The sequence below is a fragment of the Cyclopterus lumpus genome, chromosome 6 (genome assembly GCF_009769545.1).
Source record: "Cyclopterus lumpus isolate fCycLum1 chromosome 6, fCycLum1.pri, whole genome shotgun sequence".
NCBI classification, from domain to species: Eukaryota; Metazoa; Chordata; class Actinopteri; order Perciformes; family Cyclopteridae; genus Cyclopterus; species Cyclopterus lumpus.
In genome coordinates, this window is record NC_046971.1 from 9,527,902 (window position 1) to 9,550,384 (window position 22,483).

Sequence of the window (22,483 nt, forward strand, 5' to 3'; positions counted from 1 at the left end):
ACATATTAATCGAGGTCACCATTATATCATGTGAATCAGATCCAGACAAATAAAAGACCAGTTAAAAAAGGTATGAAAAACAAATTACTATATTGCATCACTCTCCAGCTGGTAATAGTTAGACATGTTGATGAAAGCCCAACAATGAGACCTGGCTACAGTTTCCACACAGCAGCCACAGCAAAATAGCGCCTCCCTTTGATGTGCTGATGCAATTTCATACATAATGTGTTGAATATGCTGCCCACTACTGTTTGAGAATAACACAAGAGAAACATACATTCATTTGGCAGTTCATTCGGGACACCAGTATAAGACTACACTAACATTTATGTCAGTAATATTGTGTCCAACCCATTTATAATGTCATCATATACAAGTGCTAAATATTATAAACGCCAGTAGAAACGATTTACCAGCATCAGACTCCAAATTAAGTTGAATCAACCCCTTTTTAAAGTATATAAAACAACTGTTTTAGACCGCATTAGTTTTAGCTGGAGCTGATTGGTAATCTGATTCTGATAAATTGAGTTATAGTCTTGCTGTTGCCAAACATTGAAATGGCAAAACTGCTCCAAATTAGGAAGTAACAATACTGCTTCTGCCTGGCACAAGTGTTTAAACCTTCTAAATTGAAAATGGAAATGTATCAGTTGCCATTGATAAATTAGGATCGATATTCATACATTACCTAATAATCACACATATAGCTACTGATAGTGTTGATGATTTCTAAGTGTGTCCATCACTTCAGGCCCAAAGTCAGGATTTTAAGTATGACAACTTTATGCCCTAGAGGGTAACCCTGGGTGCTAGTAGTGTCACATGTTTCTGGGTGCTAGTAGTGTCACATGTTTCTGGGTGCTAGTAGTGTCACATGTTTCATCTTTTCACATCAAATCCAAAGTTTATAAATTTGGAAAAAATGTGGTATGGGAGAAGTATAACATTTTGTGTGCTTAAATAAAGTGCTCTTGAACTGAGGGCTTCTGGTTGTATTATATATTTTTTTATTAAAGCTCAACAATCAGAAGAAAAAACAGAAATGTAAATGAGCCCTTTTTTATATACATATTTAATAAGCATTGTTGGAGGCAGCCTGAGATAGAAGATGTTCATTGCCAAAGAACTGTAGCTGTTATGCATTTCATAAGAACGTGTTCCCCTGATGTAGTGCATAACCATATTAACATGCCTGACATGAGCGACTCAAACGCTCACTAGAGGGCGCTGTTCTCAACATGCTCATATGTTCCTGCATCCTGATGGGACGGCCTGTTGGCATCATTGATGATTCAACTGAATGTCTCCTGTGCGCTACGAAAGGAACCAACTCAACAGACACACTTTCTTTTTTGAGATATTTATTCTTAAAAATGAGTCGGGGATCTTTGAATTGCTTCACATGTATCCGTCCTGACGTGGGCTTCGTTCACCACCTCCCACGCTAGCACTAGAGAAGTCATGCAGCAGCTGTGTAGTACGCCATCAACGCTCTACGGTGATCCTAGTTTAAAGCTTTGTCACAGAGAAATCAAAAGCGGCAATGGTTTTCAATATATTGATATGGAGAATAATTGCATAGGATAATAGCCATGCTGTACAATACACATGATTATAAAACAATATGTCAGAATTATAAGTACAGATTTCCTAAAGTCGGTTTATACAGTTTTTCATTATCCTCAACATTTAAGTGCATCATATCATATGAATCGTCTTTATATTAATGGTGATCTGATACATAGTTATAGTGATTTAATACATACAGTAAAGTACATCTTATTCAAATTTAGAGGGACGTTGCAAAGCCCTTAAAATGCAATATATATTTTCTGATAAAATGGTATGCAGTGGTTTGATAAAACTGTACACAACTGTCAACCAAGATTATGGTGGCATTTTTTTTTACATTGCCAAGTTTTGTTTTTCCTCTAGAACACACAGTACAGATTGTCTAAATAAAGCCAGTCTCAGAGAAGAGCAAAACAACAATTTAAAAAGCCGTTTCTGTATCAAACAGAAGGTCAACATCTTGCATGCATTATTTTTGAAGCAGTAAAAATGTAAAATTAGTGGATAAGAGGGGAAATAAATCTTTAACATCAACAACTGCATGCAGCAACAATGGTTATAATGTTAACAGTTTCATAATCCATATTCGCACCCCCACACAACAAAATCATAAGGCATGCCTCATTGAACTCCTCCACAACCATACTCGTCGTGGCAACAACTGGTATGGACGCCCTTCTCGTTTACCTTCATATGGTCAATACATGTGTAATGAAACCTGCAAATATAGAGAACATTCAACTCATTAGATCAGACTGATAGGACACTTATTTTGGTTGAGCGTTCAGTGATAATAAGATCATATGTGGCCACAGGCTTGTAATACATATTCATCAGCATCCTCTCAATAATGTAATACTTACTCAGCAGACAGGCTGCTCAGTTTGTATTCCTCTGGCGGAGATTCTTGTCTTTGTGGTTGTTGGTTGAATTAGTTTTGCTTTAGCAGGAAGCAAACAACACTATCAGTTCATACCTCAAATATAAGCAGTCAAATTATCCAAATTCTAATAACCGTTAAATAATGCCAGTCATTTATCACCTCATGATGGACTTTTAGCCTAATTTCTGTTGTTTTACAGCATATATACTAATTAAATTAAGAAAAAGATACAACAAAAACTGTGGATTAAAGGGGCTCTTGACTGATTTTATAGTTATTCATCCAGTGGAAACAGTTGCATGTCTTCTGTGGCTAAGGGAGCTTTATAAAGTCTGAGAAAATCTGTCAATCAATAATGAAAAAAATACTTTTAGTTCCGCTCTCGTGTACACTGAATGAACACAAAGTATATGTTTCACTCTGGGGGTGTATACCAGACCTTGGTCCGGTTACATACTTCATTAAAACACTCTTAACATTATTTGTATCCTTTAATAACCATTCAAGTGCCTTGTTTATAACCAGTATAGAGGCCTTTAATATATGGTTTATAACACACTATAATGTAGTTCTAAGCAGCTATAAGAACATTTCTAAATCATTATTTGTGTTAATATTTGTCAACAACTTATTCTTTGAGATATATTTTATAAATCACTACAACTGTGTTTTACAACATCATTTATTTTCTTTTTATACACCTGCCTCATTAAGGGTGCCCATTGGAGGAGTTATAGTTGCTGACAAATATATTAAGGCTTATTCCTGCATTATAGTGTGTTATAAACCATTTATTAAATGTTTGCATACTGCGTATGACTGAAATGGTAAGTTAAGACTTTTTAAGTCTTTGAGCATCATGGGCAGCAGGGCTTTACTCATCAGGGAAACTCAGATGGTTATTGATGGCAAAACATGTCCGTGCTTGACTAATCATATTTCGTTGTGATTTATATGAATGCAGCAAAGCACTATCGCATGATGCTCCCAGTTATTTGTGACCCAGATTTGGGGTGTAATGTACACTGAGCTGGAAAGACAGTCCGGAGTGGATGCATCATGATAAGCTACAACAAAACAGTTAAACACAGATTATTTAAGTTATATTGTTTATACTTACACTGGACCTGTAGGGTCATCATCTGATGCAACAAGGGAAAATATGGAGAGATGAAGACCACAAAATAAAATAATCGCAAGAATGTTGCACACGTTAATTAACTGCTTTTTTGTTTGTTTTTACAGAAAGCACAAAGCATTAAGAACAGCAAGTTGTGATTGACACATGGTGCACTTCAGGTTTACAATACTTTTTATGTTTTAACTGCACTGCATGTGCAGATCGCGCTATGGGATGAAAACATAGCCCAGATGAGGTAACAAAATAGTAAACAACAGACTGTTGTGCCGAAGGAAAAAACACCTCATGAAGTCACTCACAAAACACAAAGTGCAGTTAAACCCAGCACAACACCACATTTACACAATTATATCTAGGCAAAATTCAAATTAAAAAAATGTCATGCACAGACAGGCAGTGCTCACAAAGAACAGCTGTTCACTAAAAGAGATTAGTGAGGAGCAGCTCCATTAAAATCATCCCTCTACTGAGGGTAATAATGTCATTGAAGCTGTGTCAAGCAGTAGCAGCAGAAATGACTGACAGAGACTTGCATGCCAGCTCACTGCTGCGGTTTGATGCAAAAACATGAAGTTCCCGTTTGTAAATAAAATCTTTAAAAACTGAAGATTTGGAAGGACATTTGACACGAATGTTGAGGCTGAACAGAACTGTTTACTGTGCTGTGAACTGGAAGGAGATGAGGCTGAATGCTTATTAAAATTCATGAAGCATGCAAAGGCTCACACTTACCACAAACATGGTTTAGGTTATGCAATTTGGGGAGAAGGGGAACAATCTGTTAAAATATTCAACAGCCGAAGCTAACCTATGTAAAATATGGAGTATTAACATTTCATGTAAGAATTTGCTGAATGATTCACGCAATCTACATCCATTTTGTGAGACGGTGTTTAAGTCACCTTGAGACTCCGCACAATCTAATGTATTATAATGACGATATATTTCTGTTCAGCGTCACAAACTGATTGAATGTCACAGCTCGGAGCCGCCAGTCATTCGCTGCACATTGCATCTGATCAGCATGTGACAACATCAAAATTCAGTTTGAGAAGAAAAGGTCACCCAAATACCATTGATGCATAATTTAGGATATAGCTTGACTCTTGGAAATGGAGTATTAGAAAAAGTATTAGAAAATCCCAAACTGGCATAAACAGATTGTATAGCTAAATGATGTATCTTGTCGTTAAGCTTGTAGCAGCACGGGGACGGCACAAGGTCCCTGGAAAGCCGTTAATAATTGAAACTGTCCACCACTGCAAAACTGCAGTATCATATTTCTCATGAATATTAAATGCATGAAATTGTCCTGACAAGGTGTGACCTCCTGCAACAGGGTCTGTCTGTTGGGTCAACCTCGCCAGACTGAATTATTGAATGCCGGCACAGCGCTGTGTCAGGTGACTGTTAGTGTCTCCTGCTAAGGAACGACTCAAGCGGACTCCGAAAAATAAAGTGTTCCTCCTTTCTCACGGTCGCCTCATTGCCCATCACCACACCGACAGGGGTTTTTGGATAGAAAAAGACTTAACAGGAGAGATCCATGTTCTCCTCAGTTATATAAAAAAAAAACGCTGGAATAATAACGGTAGAATAATAACAGTGGAATAATAACAGTCCTGAGCACCACCACTGGTGACTCACCGTCTTGTAAATCGTCTGGCTTCTTGCGCTTCTCATAAACAACGATGATGACGATCAGGATGATGATCTCGGCCAACACCCCCAGAAGAGGCCATAAGGGGGCCAAGTAACTGCGAACCCTCAGCACGATCATCTCATCGCGGCTGCCGAGCATGTTGGTGGCATTGCAGTGGTACTCGCCCGGATCCACGTTAATGTCCAGGTTGACAATGTTGAGCTCGGTGTAGTTGTCTCTGCTGCTGATGAAGAAACGGCCGCTTGAGTTGTCAATTTCCTGTTGAGGGAGAAGACAGACATGTCCTTAATGAGGTTGTTGAGTTGCTTTGACATTCTAGTTAAAGTCATGAGGTTTAAATGCATTACACAGTATTTCAGGCTATATAACAGGACTTCACAGACTGGCTCCTACATTGTATTTAAGTTGAATATATCAGGGAGTGTACTGTATATTCATATCACATACCCTGGGAATGCCGTTGTCTAACTTACGCCAGGTCCAGACAGGGTGAGGGTAGCCCACAGACTTACAGTAGAGTACAGCAAGTTGGCCCTCGTTTTTATTCTCACTGCGCTTGTGGCCTGTAATGTCAGGAGCAGCTAAAACAAAACAACAAAGATCAGGTGTTAAAATACATTCAAGAAATTCAATAAAATAAAGTGTTATAGGTCTACTGTGGATTCAGTGATTCATAATTGTAGGTATAGTAATGAGGGTAAATGGGTTACAAATGTGTGCTTTTCATTATGTAAGAAGAAAAGTTAATACATATTGTTGTTTTTATTGCATCTATTGTTTACATAGTTAAGTAAGTAATGCTTAAAGAAAACAGCAAAGTATTTATCTGTGTTCAGATCGTAAAAATAATTATGAGTACTCATTGAGTACTTTTTAAGCACAATACACTTCCCAGATTTAGGAAGATGACAGAAAATATAATTGGCATTAATTGGCTATAGAAGGGGAAAGATATTGCAGCACAACAAGATTGTAAATCTTTTTTCTTTCCAGATGAAAAGAAATGCCCCATGAAAATACACGCAAACCCAATCCAATTTGCCTGTATAGCGATGCGCGTGACAGCAGAAAAGGCTGACCAGATTTTAACGTTGAGGCATAATCCCCTGCCATCAGACAAACAAGACACCATCTGCTGCCACTGAGCCGGGCGTTGGGTAGATGGAGGTGTCAAGGGCGCAGGCTGCCCCCTGAGCAGCGAGCAGAGCCGTTTGAAATCACAGGTCCTCACATGACAACACCGTTTGTGCTCGAGGCCATTTTTATTAGAGGCGTCTCTAATGTGGTCTTGAAACTGACACAAAAAAAAACGCCTGCAGCTCACAAATCAACACCTACATTTAACTTCTATGGTGGCGTTTGCTGGAGGAGCCATCTCGAAGGTGTAGACACACATGTACCATCCGGCGGCGTCTCCTTTTGGTTTTCTCAGCCTGTAGAGCAGAAACACAGCTCACGTGAACCCACAACAGGCTGCTAAACTCCAAGAAAACACACACAAGTTGTATAAAGTTTGCCGTAACGCCTACTTGTACTCAGTGTTCCTATTTGGGCTGCGTGTTTCCGGGATCTCCTCCCCGTTCTTCATCCAGTAGCTCTCCTGGTGCACACTGTGGGCGCTGGTCAGGTTGCACTGCAGTATGTAAGAGTCGCCTTCCACAGGAAGTGTGGCGTGTTCAGAGGCCGAAATGGACGGCTCTGTAAGAGAGACACAGATCAGCTTCGACAGAAGTGATGTTTGCTGGGACTCGTGGGTGGAGGGTGTGTTGGAGGATGTACATGCACAAAGGGTTCAGACAGACAGACTGTAATAGAACATATCTGGTTCTTTAATAAAACTACAAGCCCGTGTGCATACGTGTTTGATACTCTGGAGTTACAGAAACATTCGGTCCGTACCAAAAAAGTGTAAACACCCAAATTCAGCCTCCGCAAATTTCAATCTAGATTTGTGCATTTTTAGATTCAGGTAGAATAGCATGCCACTGATTGTTTGCTGCTGGTGAGCAAACAACAAACTAGTGTTCATAAGATTTTTTAAAAAACAAGGTCACCAAATATTAGAAAATGTTGCGAGAGGAAGTATAGTCAGTTTGTAAAATGTAGCATTTTAGAAATTTTTGAAAATAATGCAGATTACAACAATAAAAAAAAAAAAGAAAAGACATGTAATATAATGATGTACAATTCACAGAAATGAGAGGCTGAGAGCTTAAGGGAGAGAACACATCAAGTAATGGGGAAATGGGAGATGGAGAGGAGACTGAAGCTTGAAGGTTATACTAAAGCAAGGGATGAGCACAAAATACTACTGAACTAACTCTGCTGGTACAAGTACATAAAGACTAGTTGGTGGTGTTTTTCTTCATTTTCTAAGTCTAGTGGAGGAACGGCACCTATGAAGGATGCTAGAGGCCCCCTGGAGAGGTTTGAGGGAGGCAGGATCAGACAGGATCTGCTAAGTTTGGTTGCTAACGGAAGGGAAGAGGGTGTTTCCTCTACATTGCCCACTCACTCTGCAGCACCGTTATAGTGGCCTGAGCACGGATCCAGGTGGTCGCTGGATTTTGGTGCAGGTCGTTACGTCGCGGGTCATTACTGGCTCTGCACTCGTAGGTCCCAGCATCGTCCATCGTGAGACGAGAGACACCCAACACGCTTGCGCCGTTGGAGCCGTAGGCCGTGCTGATGGACACCCGCTGCTTACGGGCGCCGTCCCACAGCTGCCTGAAGGAATCGGCTCGGTTGATCTCAGAGTACCACCACTGGATTTCTGGGGTGGGGTTTCCCACCACGTCACAATACAGCTCAAAGGTGTCGCCCGTGAGCTTAATCTCAGAAAATGGGGATTTCACAAAGCCCGCTAGTGGAGGTTTAGGGGATATCATGTCCAGAGATTAGCCCCCCCCCCCCCCCCCAAAAAAAAAAGGAAAACAGGTGGTGGATAGGAAGGCAAAAAAAATAACAGGGTCAATTGAATCGGAAGAAGAAAAGGAAAGACAAACAGAAAAAAAGATCATGTGAAATAATAATAAAAACACTAACAAGACAAATTATTTAAAAAGTAAAACAAAGATTGATTTACGTAAAATAGAGGAGAAAAAAGTAGAAATGTAAAAGATCGCAAGACTTAAATTAGGCAAATATAAAAAAATTAATTGTAATTTGTTTGCATCCAATTGTTGAGGATTCCTTTTCTTTGCAATCGACTAATAGTTTCAGCTCTAACATACAACATAAAAGCGTCAAACACAAAACTGCATCAAACTGTCAGGAACGGCCTCATTAACAATTTTGGTGAGAGAGAAAAGAGAGACAACCCCAGATCTGCCGAAGCCATTATTGCTGCTATTTCTAGGACGTGTTCATTCAATTCTGCTGGGACGTCTTTGTGAGGCTGCTCTCACTTGATTTGGTCCAATTAATAACATATCAATGTGCCAGGCTCGCACGGCACTCATATCTAAGAGTCCTCCAAGTGACCTTGTCATTTTCAGTGCATCTCGCATGTGTAATGAAAACAACATTAGTGCTTGTTTATACAATTATTCAGTAATGGGACACAGACACCGGGAAAACTGTATACTGTTAATTTGACTGAAATGACTCCCTCTTTGAACTGAAAGCAGTACAAGTGAAACAATTGATCACAGATTGGACGAGGAAGAGGAGCAGGGGATGTGTGTGTGTGTGTGTGTGTGTGTGTGTGTGTGTGTGTGTGTGTGTGTGTGTGTGTGTGTGTGTCTGGGGTGGCTGTAATCATAAGCATGGTGTATAGGCACATTGCATTGAGAGTAGATTTATAGAAACTGCAGCTCTGGGTATCTGGGGAGCGTGTGGGCGCATGGTGATAGACCCCCTCCGTTTCCATAGAAGCACTCTTCGGCAACAAAGTGGGAAGTGGAAGCGCCAACCAGACCAGGCATATTATCACAAGGCAGAAAGACAAGTTTGTTTTTTTGTCCAGCTGAAATCATAAGCCTGCTGTTCAGCCCACAACTGGTAAATCAAGACCAGAACATTTACTGGAGGCGCAAATACATTCCTATTGACAAACTCGGCTGACAGTTTATTAGGTACCCAATATTAAAACAAATGCAGTCTAATACAACACTCCTGCAATAAATCCTCCCTTCATGAATTGTATTGCATTATTCTATTGAGGTGCTTATCTCTGCATCAATTTTGTTTATAAGTAGCTTGTTTATAAGTACCAGTAAACAACAGGACTGGGTCTGAAAACTAAAACCTCAGCTCTTAACAGAACTGCTGAGTGACACTTCCTGCCACCTCGGATAGTGGAGCTGGGTCAAAAGTGCTGAGAGAGTAGCGCTGTACTGCACACACACGTCTAAACACTCATGTCAAGTTGATGTTTGTTTAGTTTGTTGTTGTGTGACTCATGTGTGTGATCTTAGAACTATAAAAGGCTGCATTGCACTATTCTTTTTTAAAATCTCAAACATATTCTTAAGCTTTGAATTTTCTGGGCTGCAACTAATGATCATTGTCTTTTTTTCAATTTATCCATCAATTATGTAATAACAGGCTTAAAAGCCTGTTATTTTCTGCTGCCTCCTTATGTTGTTTATCACATTAACTTTTAATTTCTACATTTTCTTTTTTTATCCACGTGTCACACCTCATTATTCTATATTATATGGGTTCCAGATTGTTTCTTGATGTTTAAATATCTGTACATTTTATTCGTTCTGTGTTTCTATATCTATGTTTTTAAACTGGATTTTGTTTATTTTCTCAGTGGAAGTGTGTGGACTAAAACCAAACCACACTGAAACTGCCTGTGTATCTGAATCCATTAGTCTTTGTCGTTTTGCCTTTAATAATCACAACTTCACAGAACCCAAAGTGTATTTTGCCCAACCAACAATACGAATCTTCAGGTTACGATGAAACAGACAAAAGCAGTAAATCTCACATTGTAGGAACCAGAAAACAGGCAGAGTTCAAGCTTGATAAAAAAAAATTGGATATATCATCATTATATCATCTAAACTTGAATGATTAATTGATTATCAAAATAGTTGAAATACTACTAACCACTAATCACATATTTGGCTAATTGTTTCAGATCTAAGTAAGACTATGGTATAGTGATATTTTAACTACCTTTTAGTCACATAATGCATTTAGCAAGTTAGAAAGCTCTATCTTGTGAAAATAATTAGCATCATCATTTAGACTGTGAAGTGCTTCTCTCCAATCAGACACGTTGATGTTTTAGTAAGGACCAATCAAAATGTGCCTTTCAGCCACATCCTGTCAGCCCTTTGTGACTGTAGACGCACTGAATGTTTCACATAGTGCTTGTACCAGAAAATAGGACATACATTCTGAACTTCATAACCTTATAACTATACTTTCAATTATTACTGGGGACTGACATGAGTTTATTTTGATGCTAATGTCTGGTACATTATTCAAACCATAAATCTGACCACAGAAGGTCTGGAATAGTCATGGGTCTTTCCTTGCAGATATTGTCTCTATATCTTCCATGAATCCATTATAACCAGCGTAATATCATGTTATTCTAGCCACTGTCCCAGTTAATACTGCAATACATATTGAGTAGCTATTTAGATGCTAAATGAATATTCCATCATTCCTGATGAACAGAGACAACTATAGAGGATTATTGCATATATTTACGCGCTGCTCTTAAAGGAAGTATGGACATTTTCCGTGAGTGACATTGTGATTAAACATTTAAAGAAAATAAAAGTGATTTTATTTCAAAGGAGTATAAACATTATTTCAAAATAAAATACTAGGATTAAAATCTAGTTTCAATGTGCTTTAACAGCCAACTTTATCGATTGATTTTAAAAGTTCCTCTCTTACAAATCGCATCTCTAATGTTGTGTGGCAGGGTACCAGAGAGAATGAGAAAACGCTACGCTATAAAGTTCCAACTATCCGAAAACTCTGTATTAAGATGCCTTTGATTTAGACAGAAATGCAAATAAAATGGAAACAATTGATAGAAAAACAATCTGCATGATTTTTGATTGATTGTATTGACCAAACAATAAATCAACAAATTGAAAAGAAATCATCAAAATAATTCATAATTAAAATAATCAATATGTGTAGCCTCACCGCAAATTATACAGATGAGAGCTTATCATTTAAAGCTTGTGATGTATGGTGTGTATTATATACTTCACTTGATGAACTCTAAGTTGATTACAAAATAAATTGCATGTAAGTAACCACGTGTTTGTCTGGATAATTGCACTCTGACCTGTATGCAAACAATAATATAAACAATACTTATAATTTCCAAAAACTTGGATTTGTCACACCTGTATGTCAAGTTGGGTTTTTGTCCTGTCTCCATGTTTGTTTTGTGACTTCCTGTTTTATTTTGGAAATTAACTGTCCTTTCGTTTCAGGTTCCGTGCCCTTCCTCGTGTCACCAGTCTGATTGTCTTCCCTGATTCCTGATTGTGTCCACCTGTTTCCCCACTTCCCTCATGTGTACTTATAGTCTGTGTCTACCCTTGTCCTGTGCCAGTGTGTCTGATCCTTCGTCCTGCACACACGCCTTGTCATAGTCAAGTCCAGGAACCTAGTATTAGAGAATTATTTTGATCCCGTTCATCCCTCTTCGGAGGAGCTAGTCTTTCCAGGGTTTTTTTCCCTGTGATTTTTTGTTAGTCATTTCCAGATTTTTTTCCCTGTGATTTTTTGTTAGTCGTTTCCAGGTTTTTTTCTGTGATTTTTTGTTAAGGAATAAATATACGGTTAGTTAAACCTCCACTCTGCGTCAGAGTCCTCCTCCACAGTTCCCGCCGCGTGACAGGATTTAAAAAAAAAAAGCATTGAACTCAATTAATTACTGGAGCAACACACTCTGCATTGATCCGTTCATTACCTGAGACCTGCATTTATAGAAGTTTTTGTTGTGGCTTGTACGTGAAATCTCTGAATAAAATTGTTTGAATGACGTAAACAGCCTTTTTGGTAAAAGCCAATCTACTTCAGGTCAAACACACAAACACACATCCGTAGGGAACTTTGACAGGAATAGATTCACAAGTGAGCAGCCATTAGCAGATACAAATGGCTTCTGTGATGAGGCTGCGGCTGCTGTGCGCGTTAATAGCATTACCACTCAACTAATGATCTATTATCGGCATGTCAAGTATACTGTGGCGTTCTCTAAACCATCCATCCTCTCTGGACTCGAAGATGATAAGACAATATCACACTTACTAGCTGTCCGTCAGATAAAAAGGCATTCAATTTAGGCAGAACTTTATCCGCTGGCTTGCTGATTGAAGAGGGGATGTAACGAGTGGGTGTGCAGTATAGGAGATGTGGTCATTCCTTTCCTACACATGGTAAACTCAGAGAAAAGGCCAGAGCTGAATAAATTCTCACTTACTGTTACACAATGTTTGCTAATCTACATAGCAGACTTACAGCATCCACCACCAAACACTCAGCTGAGACGGGTTTAGACTGCCCGTTAACTGTTTGGTGGGGGGGGGATTTATGAGCAGAGGGGTCAATTGGACAAGAATCGCACTGAGAAATCAATTCCATTCTGCAGTGCATCTCAGCAAAGAGTTAACAGATCCACTGTTGCAAGAGGACATTAATGCCATGGTCTCAGTGCAGCATCTCCGCTCTATAAATAGAAGCATGCAGCAAAATGGACTGGTGCTATTTACAGCACTTCTGAGGTCCAACATCTAATTACATACATGTTATGTTCGGTCTCAAAGACCTGGACGGATGCAGGGAATTATCTCACCTTGTAGGAGGGGAATTGGTGATGCACTGCTGAATACTGAATTCCTGAGCCATATCCTGACATACCTGGGCGGACACATGCGTGACAGCATGAGGATCGTGTGAGAACCAATCGCCAAAAAGGAGAGCATGGCAGATTTTGAACTTCACTGTGACACCATTTGCCCATCTACCTTCCTTCTGCTCTCTCCCATCCTAAGGAGCAGAACTTGTCCTTGCTGCAATCAGCAACGGCTCATGTAGCTCAAAAGGACATTTTAGGGACACGGGCCTCCGTGTGGCCCACTTTCGCCCAACGAATAGGCTAATTATATATTTACCCTTCAAATGCACAGAATGCCAACAAAAAAAAGATGCTCTTTATTCGACTAATAGCAGTTTTTTACAGTATACCACAACGGTAAGGAATTATGTAATGAAACCTGGCTGCTGGTGAGACATCCGTGATGGACAACGTTCCTAAGAAAGGGCACGTCTTGTAATAATTAATTTGTATTTAAATGCCCCACTGCAGAAATGCAGGCGACATCCCTCCCTCAAAAGCACCGCATTTTCGCCATGACGCGGGTCTACACCGCCATGTAGTTTCTAAAAGAAGAGCTCGTTTCCTACCGTTCTGAGAGGAGACGGACTGCAGCATCAGGGCTCCGAGTATCGCCACCGAGAGGGACATGACTGCAGCTCTTCGTTTGCCAAGTATCATCTTCGGAGACGGGGGTCGGAAAATGCCGGTATGTGGAGCGCTAAGGTGACCTGAGCGGGATGCGGTGCTGCGGGGTGGATTCTCCGAGACTCTCACCTCCACACACTTCAAGCGTATCGCGCAGAGACAAGAGTGTCGCTAGGTAGACTAGCGGGAGCCCTTCGCTAGCTACCTGTGCATCTCTCTGCTGTCAGCCCGGTGCAGCAAGGGAACCACCTTTTCTTTTTTTTTCTCTCTCTTTTTTTTTTTTAACCACCCATTTAATCTTAAATCCCGCGAGATCTTGGAGGAGCGCGTACAAGCGGGTACATCACACACCGTCCCGTCAAAAAGTAGAGCAGGAATCAATTATATTAAAATAGACAAGATGGAGGCTATTATTTCAGTTTGTTCAGTTTTTTTTTTTTTTGCCTACAGTCATTTAACGATGACGTTGGGAAATTGCTTGGAAACACATTAACTGATTGAGATTCGCCGTGGTTTCCCGCAATTTAACAGCGCAATTGAACGCTCCGTTAGTTGGTTTAAACCGTTTACTATTTGAATGGTTCCAACCAATCAGGAACGAGTAATTCTCAGGTAGTGATACAACTGTAACGGCGCCCAGAGTTTAACAAACCGCTACTAGGCCGGAAACAGTGGGTCAAGCAGTCTCTCAGTCTGACTAAACCCTGAGCTTAACAGCACCTGGGGCTTTAGGAAGTAATCCTATTTCTCTTTGAACTAATATAGAGTAATGACAGCCTCACTCACCTATGACACAGTGTTACCGTGTTCCTCGACTAAATTGAGCCTGCTAAGTGGCCTAAACATACTTTACTTGTGGTTAATGTCATTGGAAGTCTTTCATACTCATATAGGTGTGACTCTAACTGGATATGGATTATGTGCAACTCGTTGCATTGTAAATAATAATAATAATAATAATAATGCATTCTATTTGTAAGGCACTCTTATAAGGCACTCTTGTACGGCATATTATATAATATGTATACCGTTACAAGAAGCAGCAGCCAAAATAAAGCAAAGTGAACAAACTGGAACAGAGGCCACTGGTAATGCAATATTGCATCCATTCAAATTAATTGACTGGATTAATTGAAAGAATGGAGGTGACAGAATAACTGCTTTGTATTGCTATATTAATATTACAAGCAGGTCTAGCAATGAGATTCAGTGCCTTGCTTTTGTAATCAATTAAGTAAATATTTTTCTTTTCTTTTTTCAATTATGATGCAGTATGTGTAATAATGAAATGATTGAACATGTTTTTATTTCAATATATCAAGATCATAGCATATCTATATTTTATATTGGATGTAAGATGCATTTTTACAACAAAAGAAGTTTCTGATCGAACCCATTTCCCAATTCATGCAAGGTATTTAAACAAAGGTGATGTTAACTGTGATAAACTGTATTATTTGATATTATCTAATGTATATATAAAATAATGTCAAGCAAAAACTGCCAAGATAAAGCTTACTGTTTAATATTTTTGTGTTGCATTATTTTATTGGCCAGTTGTATGACGTATGACCCTTTTCTTTGTTTAGAAATATCCATATATACGGGCCCTAAGAGGCAAGTGAGAAACAAGATTCTGGTGTTCATAAGTTATATATTAGCTAACACTTACATATCTATGATCTGTTAACAAAAAACATTATGGTAAACAGTGCAAAGTCAGCTGCCATTGAGTTATATGATAATAGAATGTATGTCATATCACTTTCCAAAGACAGATGTTGACTTGTGAATGTCTTTCATACTACAAAACATATTGCATGTGCTGAATGGGTGAAACTCTATTTTATTTTTTATGTATGTAACAGGTACAGTGAATATTAATCAACATTTTCCACCTCAATGTAAATATGCCAGAGTTAGCTATAGAGAGCAACTTTTCGTCTGTAGTTCCGTCAGGTTATTACAATTTTGTGGCCTCCTATAAGTAAAATTACACAGCAAACCCTGTAGTACAACGATGTACAGCACAATACAACACATACAAGACAATAAAATACATGAATAGATTTGTAACAAACAATGAGAGTGTGTAACGGCAGTGCTGGAGATGAGGTAGTATGATTGGGTAATTAGTGCTTTCTCTTCCCTCAGGGAGACTGTTCCATGGGTGGCTCTGCCTGAGAAATCTTCATTGTATTTGTTCAGGTGTTTTCAGGAAGTGAGAGCCCTCACCTTTGCTCTCCTTCTGGTCTTTAAGTTCTTGTTCTTGTTCGTGCAGATTGCTTGCATTCTGTATGACCATTGAACCTTTCCTGTAGCAAATAATAAAACCAACAAAGACAAGTTCTTTTTTTCTCAGTATTCCTTATTTCAGTTTTAAGACTTACACATAATGACAAATTCCCACCACAGATATCAGCATATATTTGAATGTTGACAGATGGGCGGACTAAAAGCAGGCCATCTGTGTACAAGCTGAACTAAATAGGGCCCAATAGTGATCCCTGAGAAACACAAATGTTGCAGTTAAGGTATGTTTATTGAGTATTGCCAATAAATATGTACATTAAAAAAGTGGTATCCAAACCTCAAGCATCCTTTGTTTTTGAGTTTCTTAACAAGCTTATGATGTTTACCACTTCTGATTAAGATATTTATGTTACTATAAAAATTGATTTTGTTGATAAAAGTACTTGTCATGATTTTGGGTTGAGATTTCAATATTTTTTTTGTTCTGGTTCCCTTGTTCTCTGACCATTATTTCTTCCAGTTACTTTATCAAGACTTTTCCAGATCCATTTCTCATTCCTCCTTCCATTATTAATTACTCAAATAAAATATAATTCAGCTTCAGGCTTCCTATGTAACTTACCACCTTTTTTCGTGATTTAGGTGGTCTTTTCAGCGCAACATCTCTAGGGCAACACCAGAGGGCATAATTGAGCTGTGGTAAAGGGTTCTTTTGTCTAGGTTTGTGCTGCACCTTCTTTGTTAAGGAGGATATTACTTTGTTAATGGTCGTTAAAAAAGTATTGCTGCTGTTCTCAGCATCTTCGCTGGACAGAAGAATAGACGAATGGTTTGTTATCTTCTTAAGTTTCTTCAGCATACTGTGTAGATGTTCATAAAACACATTTTTACTAGATGGTGGTCGAATATTAACAAGGAGAGACATTTATGGAGACAGTGAAACATTCAACCCAACACATTCCAGATCTGTTTCATGTGTCTTTAAATTTGATTGCCCCTTAACATTGATTAACAATCCTCTACTTTTACCCTTGTTCCTATACACATTGTACCCAGAGACATTAAGAGCAGCCATGGAAGAAAGTTATAATCAGCCGTTCATTGTTTCAGTTGACTGATATTTAAGATAATACTGCAACTATTTAAATGCCGGCCTCCTCATAATTCTGTTGAGTTAATGTTGGTGAATCTTACATTTTGCAGACAAAACCAACATTTCATTTTTCAAGTCATTCATGTTTAACTTTTTTCCCAACTAAAATAATTCTCCACAGTAACCGTACAATTGAAATGCAGGTGAATGTTACAAGCAAAACAACTGCCATTAAAGCAGCAATGACATCAACACAGTTGTAAACAAACCAGGACATTTTGGTGGACTGAGTCTGCAGATGACGGGCTCCTTTATGCCTGATGACGTATTCTATCCAAAACACTGCCTGGTCCAGTGGTTTCACAGGCTGATCTCTGCTCAGCCTTGAGAGCCTTTGCATGTTTTCCTTGTAAGAGGAATTGTAAATAGCCGTCTTGAGGGCATCTGCAAAGATGTGCCTGTCAAGCTCAGCAATATCAACAATCACAGCTCCTCCCTTCGCTCTGATTCTGGAGAGGTTATCAGGCTGATCAAAGAATAAAGGAAGTCCAACTACAGGAACTCCGTGGTAAATTGCCTCCTGAACCCCATTAGTGCCTCCGTGGGTCACAAACACACGCGTCTTGGGATGTCCTAAAAGGTCTTTCTGTGGCAGCCAGTTGACCAATAATGTGTTGTTGCCCAGGTTGGCTAGCCTTTGTCCCATATACCTCCATACGACCTTCTGAGGCAGCTGGGCAAACACTGCAGCAATCTCCTCAGCAACATCTTGAGGGAGCTTCCCAAGCAAAGTTCCTAAAGTCATCATGATGACCCCGTGATCTCCAGAGCTCTGGACAAACTCCTCCAAGTCTGCAGGGAGTGGCTGTGGGGGCTTGCACTGAAATCCACCCATGTAGATTATATTTGGCATTGTTGGACGTGGAAATTCAAAGACAAAATCATTCCTCATAAGCCAGATATCTGCATCCAGAAAAAACGTGGAGTAATCCACATCAGGACCAAAGTACTTTTTAACTACTGGTTTGTAATTAGGTTCTGTGATGTATGACATTGTGTACATCCCGAAATTATAACTCAAAACATTCTTTATTCTTTGTAGAAAGGTCATCTTATCTGTCAACTCTGTTGCAGTGAAAGGAATGTATGACAAAGGTGAGGGGGCAATAAGTAAATGAGCTTCACCTTGAATGGTCCACCTGACATTAAAAACAAGAGGAACTCGGAGCCGACGTGCCAGCATTGCCCCGACACCGACAGCAGGGTCAGTCAAAACCACATCATATTTGGCTTCATGAAAAGATTGCATCAGGTTTTCATCTTCAAACATTTGAACGACCACTTCACTCATTGCCTTGTGGAGCAGAGAGAACTGTTGAACAACCAGCAGCTCGATCTGAATATGTGACCAGAGTTTATACCAAGAAGATGCATGCCTACCCTGAAGACGGATCTCCAGCTGTCGAAACAAGAAGGCTTCGAAGTAGTTTTGCTCAAATCCACCAGGACTGGGAATAGTGACAGAAGTGTAGAGAGGAGACTTTTCACTGATGTACCAGCTATCGGACAGCCGAACCACAGTGACCTCGTGGCCTTTGGCATGCAGCTCCTCAATAAGTACTTTCATATTTATCCAATGGCTTCCGTCCAATGGGAACACCAGGATTTTGCCGCCAGATGCACCGGAGAGTTGAATCAAGAGTACAGCAAAGGTAATCAGAGACGAGGGAGGCACCTTCATATTGACGTCCCTCAGAGACCTAAAAAATACACAAAAGGAGATCAGCATGCACATTTGTGTATTTACAATCACGAAATGCAAGTGTGGCTGCACGGTGGTGTAGTGGCTAGCACTGTCGCCTCACAGCAAGCGGGCCGCGGGTTCAATTCCCGGACGGAGCGGTCCTTCTGTGTGGAGTTTGCATGTTCTCCCCGTGGCAGCGTGGGTTCTCTCCGGGCTCTCCGGCTTCCTCCCACAGTCCAAAGACATGCTGCAGGTTAATTGATCTCTAAATTGCCCATAGGTGTGAGAGTGAATGGTTGTATGTCCCTACATGTGCCCTCGATGGACTGGCGGCCTGTCCAGGGTGTCCCCTGCCTTCGCCCTATGTCAGCTGGGATAGGCTCCAGCGCCCCCGCGACCCTAATGAGGATTAAGCGGTATTGAAAATGGATGAATGGATGGATGGAAATGCAAGTATGTTTACTGCTGTACTTGAATTATTGAGGTACTTGTATTGCACTTTTCACTCACAAAATAATTTGACAGCAATAGTGACTTGCTTTGCAAATAACAATTTCAGATAAAAAATACACTTCATAATTAAACTAGTGGTTCAGAATCCTTGTCACATCTCAGATTTCTATGAGTTGTTGAGCAGTTTCTCTATAGAGTCATTTCCCTTCTAAACCTTGAAATTCTATTAGGGAGGGAACCCACGCTGCCACGAGGAGAAAGTGCAAACTCCACACAGATAGGGGATCGAACCCGGGCCCCTCTTGCTGTGAGGTGACAGTGCTTGACACTACATGGGCGACTGTAGCTCAGTGTTGAGCAGGGTCCTCTTTCAATCAGAGGATCGACGGCTAGACAGTGTCGATGGGCAAGACATTCAACCACAAATTGCTCCCGTAGCTGTGACTATGGTGTATGAATGTAAGTTACTCCTGATGGGCAGGTGGTACCTTAGCCATCAGTGTATGAATGTGGGTGAATGGTGACTTGTTAAAGCTCTTTGAGTGGTTGGAACACTAGAAAAAGCGCTATATAACTAATGAAATATATATTAAAATATAGCTTGATTGCAATAACTGTTGACAAGCATTACTTTGTTAACTTCACAGAAACAGTACACGTAACTACTTAGACTTGCACGGACCATGTTTCAACAAAGCACACACTGCATGACTGTTTTGCTTCGTGTGCATAACAGAGCTTTTTTAACTTAACCATAGGTAGCCTACAGGAAAGTCCACCAAACTTCAAATTATACGTTAAATTATCTTTACAATCATATTATAACATGCAATGCAGTGTTGGAAAATAACTTAAATTTCCCCTCTATAAACTTCTCAGATGGACTCATTTATATAACAGATCGAGGCCAAAATACACAACAAATATATTAACAGTTTGAAACGTAAGTTTATAGCCTGTTAATAAATATTATCCTCTGAACGTGTTGAACTTTAAACAAACAGTACATACAACTACCTAGATTTGCACTGACCATGTTAAAACTAAACACACACTCCATGGCTGTTTTACTTTACGTGTGTAGAACAGAGATTTGTATTAACACTTACCTAAATCCACCGATACAGGATAGTCAATCCGACTTCAAATCGTCAGTTCAACGACTGTATGAGTAATTCAATAATTTGCTGTGCACAGTTGGAAAGAAAGAGTGGTGAATAAACTTCCTGGTCTGTCCTTCACTGTCATGACTGGCCGACATGTTGTAACATGCCAAGTACTAGGTACAGCTCTGTTGTGTAAGAAGGTGTGTACTCGTCACAGGTTGCATTCAGGGGTGGCCGGGTCAAAGATTTCTACGGAATCTTGGTAAATTTAAAGGTGCACTGCACTGATTTTACAGGTCAAGATCAGTTTGAGGGTCATGGGTTGTTAAAACAGCTGAATAATATCTACTGTGGATCTGGAGGGAGGGCTCCAGTATGGGAAAATAACTATGAATATATCACGGTGATGTCATCAGGGTTATCTGTCCATGCATGGGCTTGGAAAAAGATTTACAACAGAAAGCCTGTTACCGAATGTGTGGAGTTCAAAGTTATGGTTGTTTACAGGGAGAGAGTTTTCCCTTCGCAAAAAAGTTTGATCTGAATACTTTTCAGGGGGTTGTAGATGTACAGTTACACAAAATTCAAATGAAATAATCAAAGAAAACATGAATATGTAGAAGTGTTACTTTGTTTGCTTTAATGCTTTAATGCCCTGTTAATCAATTCAAGGCCCCTAAGATTTGTCTTGGGACTTTGTTGGCGGGTCCTGACCCTGCACATAACCTACATAATGTAAAAAGAATTACAGTACTGTATCGTTAAACATGTGGATAGGTCTGTTTCCTGACAGAGTATAGAGTATGCTCTGTTTGGAGCTCTCAATAACTGAGCGGTAGATTCCAACACTGCTCATAATGTACAAACAGTCCAGTTTGTACACGCTCGCAGTGACCATTTACAAGCGCACCCTGACGTCAGCTAAAAAGAAGAAAACATGAACCCAAGCGGTTGCTTAACAAATGCGGTAAAACAGAGCTTTCCAAACAGAGAATGAATATGAAATGTGAAATATTCAGACAGACAGTATGAGACTGTGGTGGCGGGGCCGTGGTTAGGCTCATCTGCAGAGGGGAGTGGGGCAGTGGCTCAGGAAACAGGTGCAGGGAAGAGGCCTAATTGGCCTCAGCTGGAAATGATCAAATGTTTTGTGTCTCTTCTCTATATATTGAGCTGAGTAGGGATGGAGGCGGGAGGAAGGAGAGCAAGAGGCAGAGACTGCTAGAGCATGCACAGCACAATAAAAGTATTGCAAACCGATACCTTGAGTGGGCTCAATCATTGGTGCTGGGGGGAAAACTCGGGAAGGTAACCCGGTCTTGTTTCAGAGACAAATAAAGATTATTTGAACCCCATAGCCAAACCCAAAATACAAGTATGCAGCTGGAAATAAGCATAATATTACTTACAAATATGGCATTCTATTTAATAATGTTAAGGGTCATGAACCAAAGAACAGCACATCCCCCATTGTAAATGAATAGAACAAATTACAATTAAGTAATACACCAAATCACACTTCAGGATATTCTCTTACACTTGTAACAAAGAATTTACTTTAAAATCCTACTGCTAGTTTATAAAACACTGAATAGTTTAGGGCCTAAATACATTTGTGATCTGCTGCTACCTTGTGAACCATCCCGACCCCTCAGGTCGTCTGGGACTAGTCTACTTTCTGTTCCAAAAGTCAGAACTAAACATGGAGAAGCAGCGTTCAGTTTTTCTGCTCCACATTTCTGGAACAAAGTCCCTGAAAGCTGCAGGTCTGCTGAGACCCTCAGCTCCTAAATGCAGATTGAAGACTTTTCTGTTTGCTGTTGCCTTTAATTTAACCAGATTCATAGATATCAATCAATTTCTGCATCTCACTTCTGCATTTTATTTCTTTAACTGCATTGCAACTTTTATTCTATTTCTTGCTTTTTGACTGTTTTAAATGGTTTAATGAATGTTCTTAATTGTTTTTAAATCTTGTTTTCTTTTGCATTATGTTTTAATGGTTTTATGTGAAGCCCTTTGAATTGCCTTGTTGTTGAAATGTGCTCTACAAATAAACTTGCCTTGCCTTGCCTTTACAACTATTTAAATTCAGGGGAACAAAAATGTATTCA

The 22,483-nt window shown here is 39.7% G+C and overlaps 2 protein-coding genes across 4 annotated transcripts; both read right to left on the bottom strand.

Annotated features, from left to right (window-relative positions):
- Positions 1 to 1,398: 1,398 nt before the first annotated feature.
- Positions 1,399 to 13,936, bottom strand: LOC117732493 (neuroplastin-like). Its single transcript, XM_034535467.1, has 8 exons — positions 13,663 to 13,936; positions 6,795 to 6,963; positions 6,604 to 6,698; positions 5,713 to 5,846; positions 5,250 to 5,523; positions 3,582 to 3,603; positions 2,442 to 2,518; positions 1,399 to 2,296 (listed from the first exon to the last, which is right to left on the bottom strand). Exons 1-7 carry the CDS (start codon positions 13,751 to 13,753, stop codon positions 2,458 to 2,460), a joined length of 846 nt encoding a protein of 281 aa, XP_034391358.1. The 5' UTR covers positions 13,754 to 13,936; the 3' UTR covers positions 1,399 to 2,296; positions 2,442 to 2,457.
- A 1,614-nt stretch (positions 13,937 to 15,550) lies between these two features.
- On the bottom strand, positions 15,551 to 21,986 carry LOC117732491 (UDP-glucuronosyltransferase 2A2-like). 3 transcript variants are annotated; one of them, XM_034535465.1, is made up of 3 exons: positions 20,373 to 21,986; positions 18,252 to 18,826; positions 15,551 to 18,029 (listed from the first exon to the last, which is right to left on the bottom strand). In XM_034535465.1, exons 2-3 carry the CDS (start codon positions 18,805 to 18,807, stop codon positions 17,203 to 17,205), a joined length of 1,383 nt encoding a protein of 460 aa, XP_034391356.1. In that variant the 5' UTR covers positions 18,808 to 18,826; positions 20,373 to 21,986; the 3' UTR covers positions 15,551 to 17,202. The 3 variants fall into 3 exon arrangements, with proteins under 3 accessions (XP_034391356.1, XP_034391355.1, XP_034391357.1); XM_034535464.1 differs by having other exon boundaries at positions 15,551 to 18,826; positions 20,373 to 21,984; XM_034535466.1 differs by lacking the exon at positions 20,373 to 21,986 and having other exon boundaries at positions 15,551 to 18,420; positions 18,507 to 18,786.
- Positions 21,987 to 22,483: the final 497 nt, after the last annotated feature.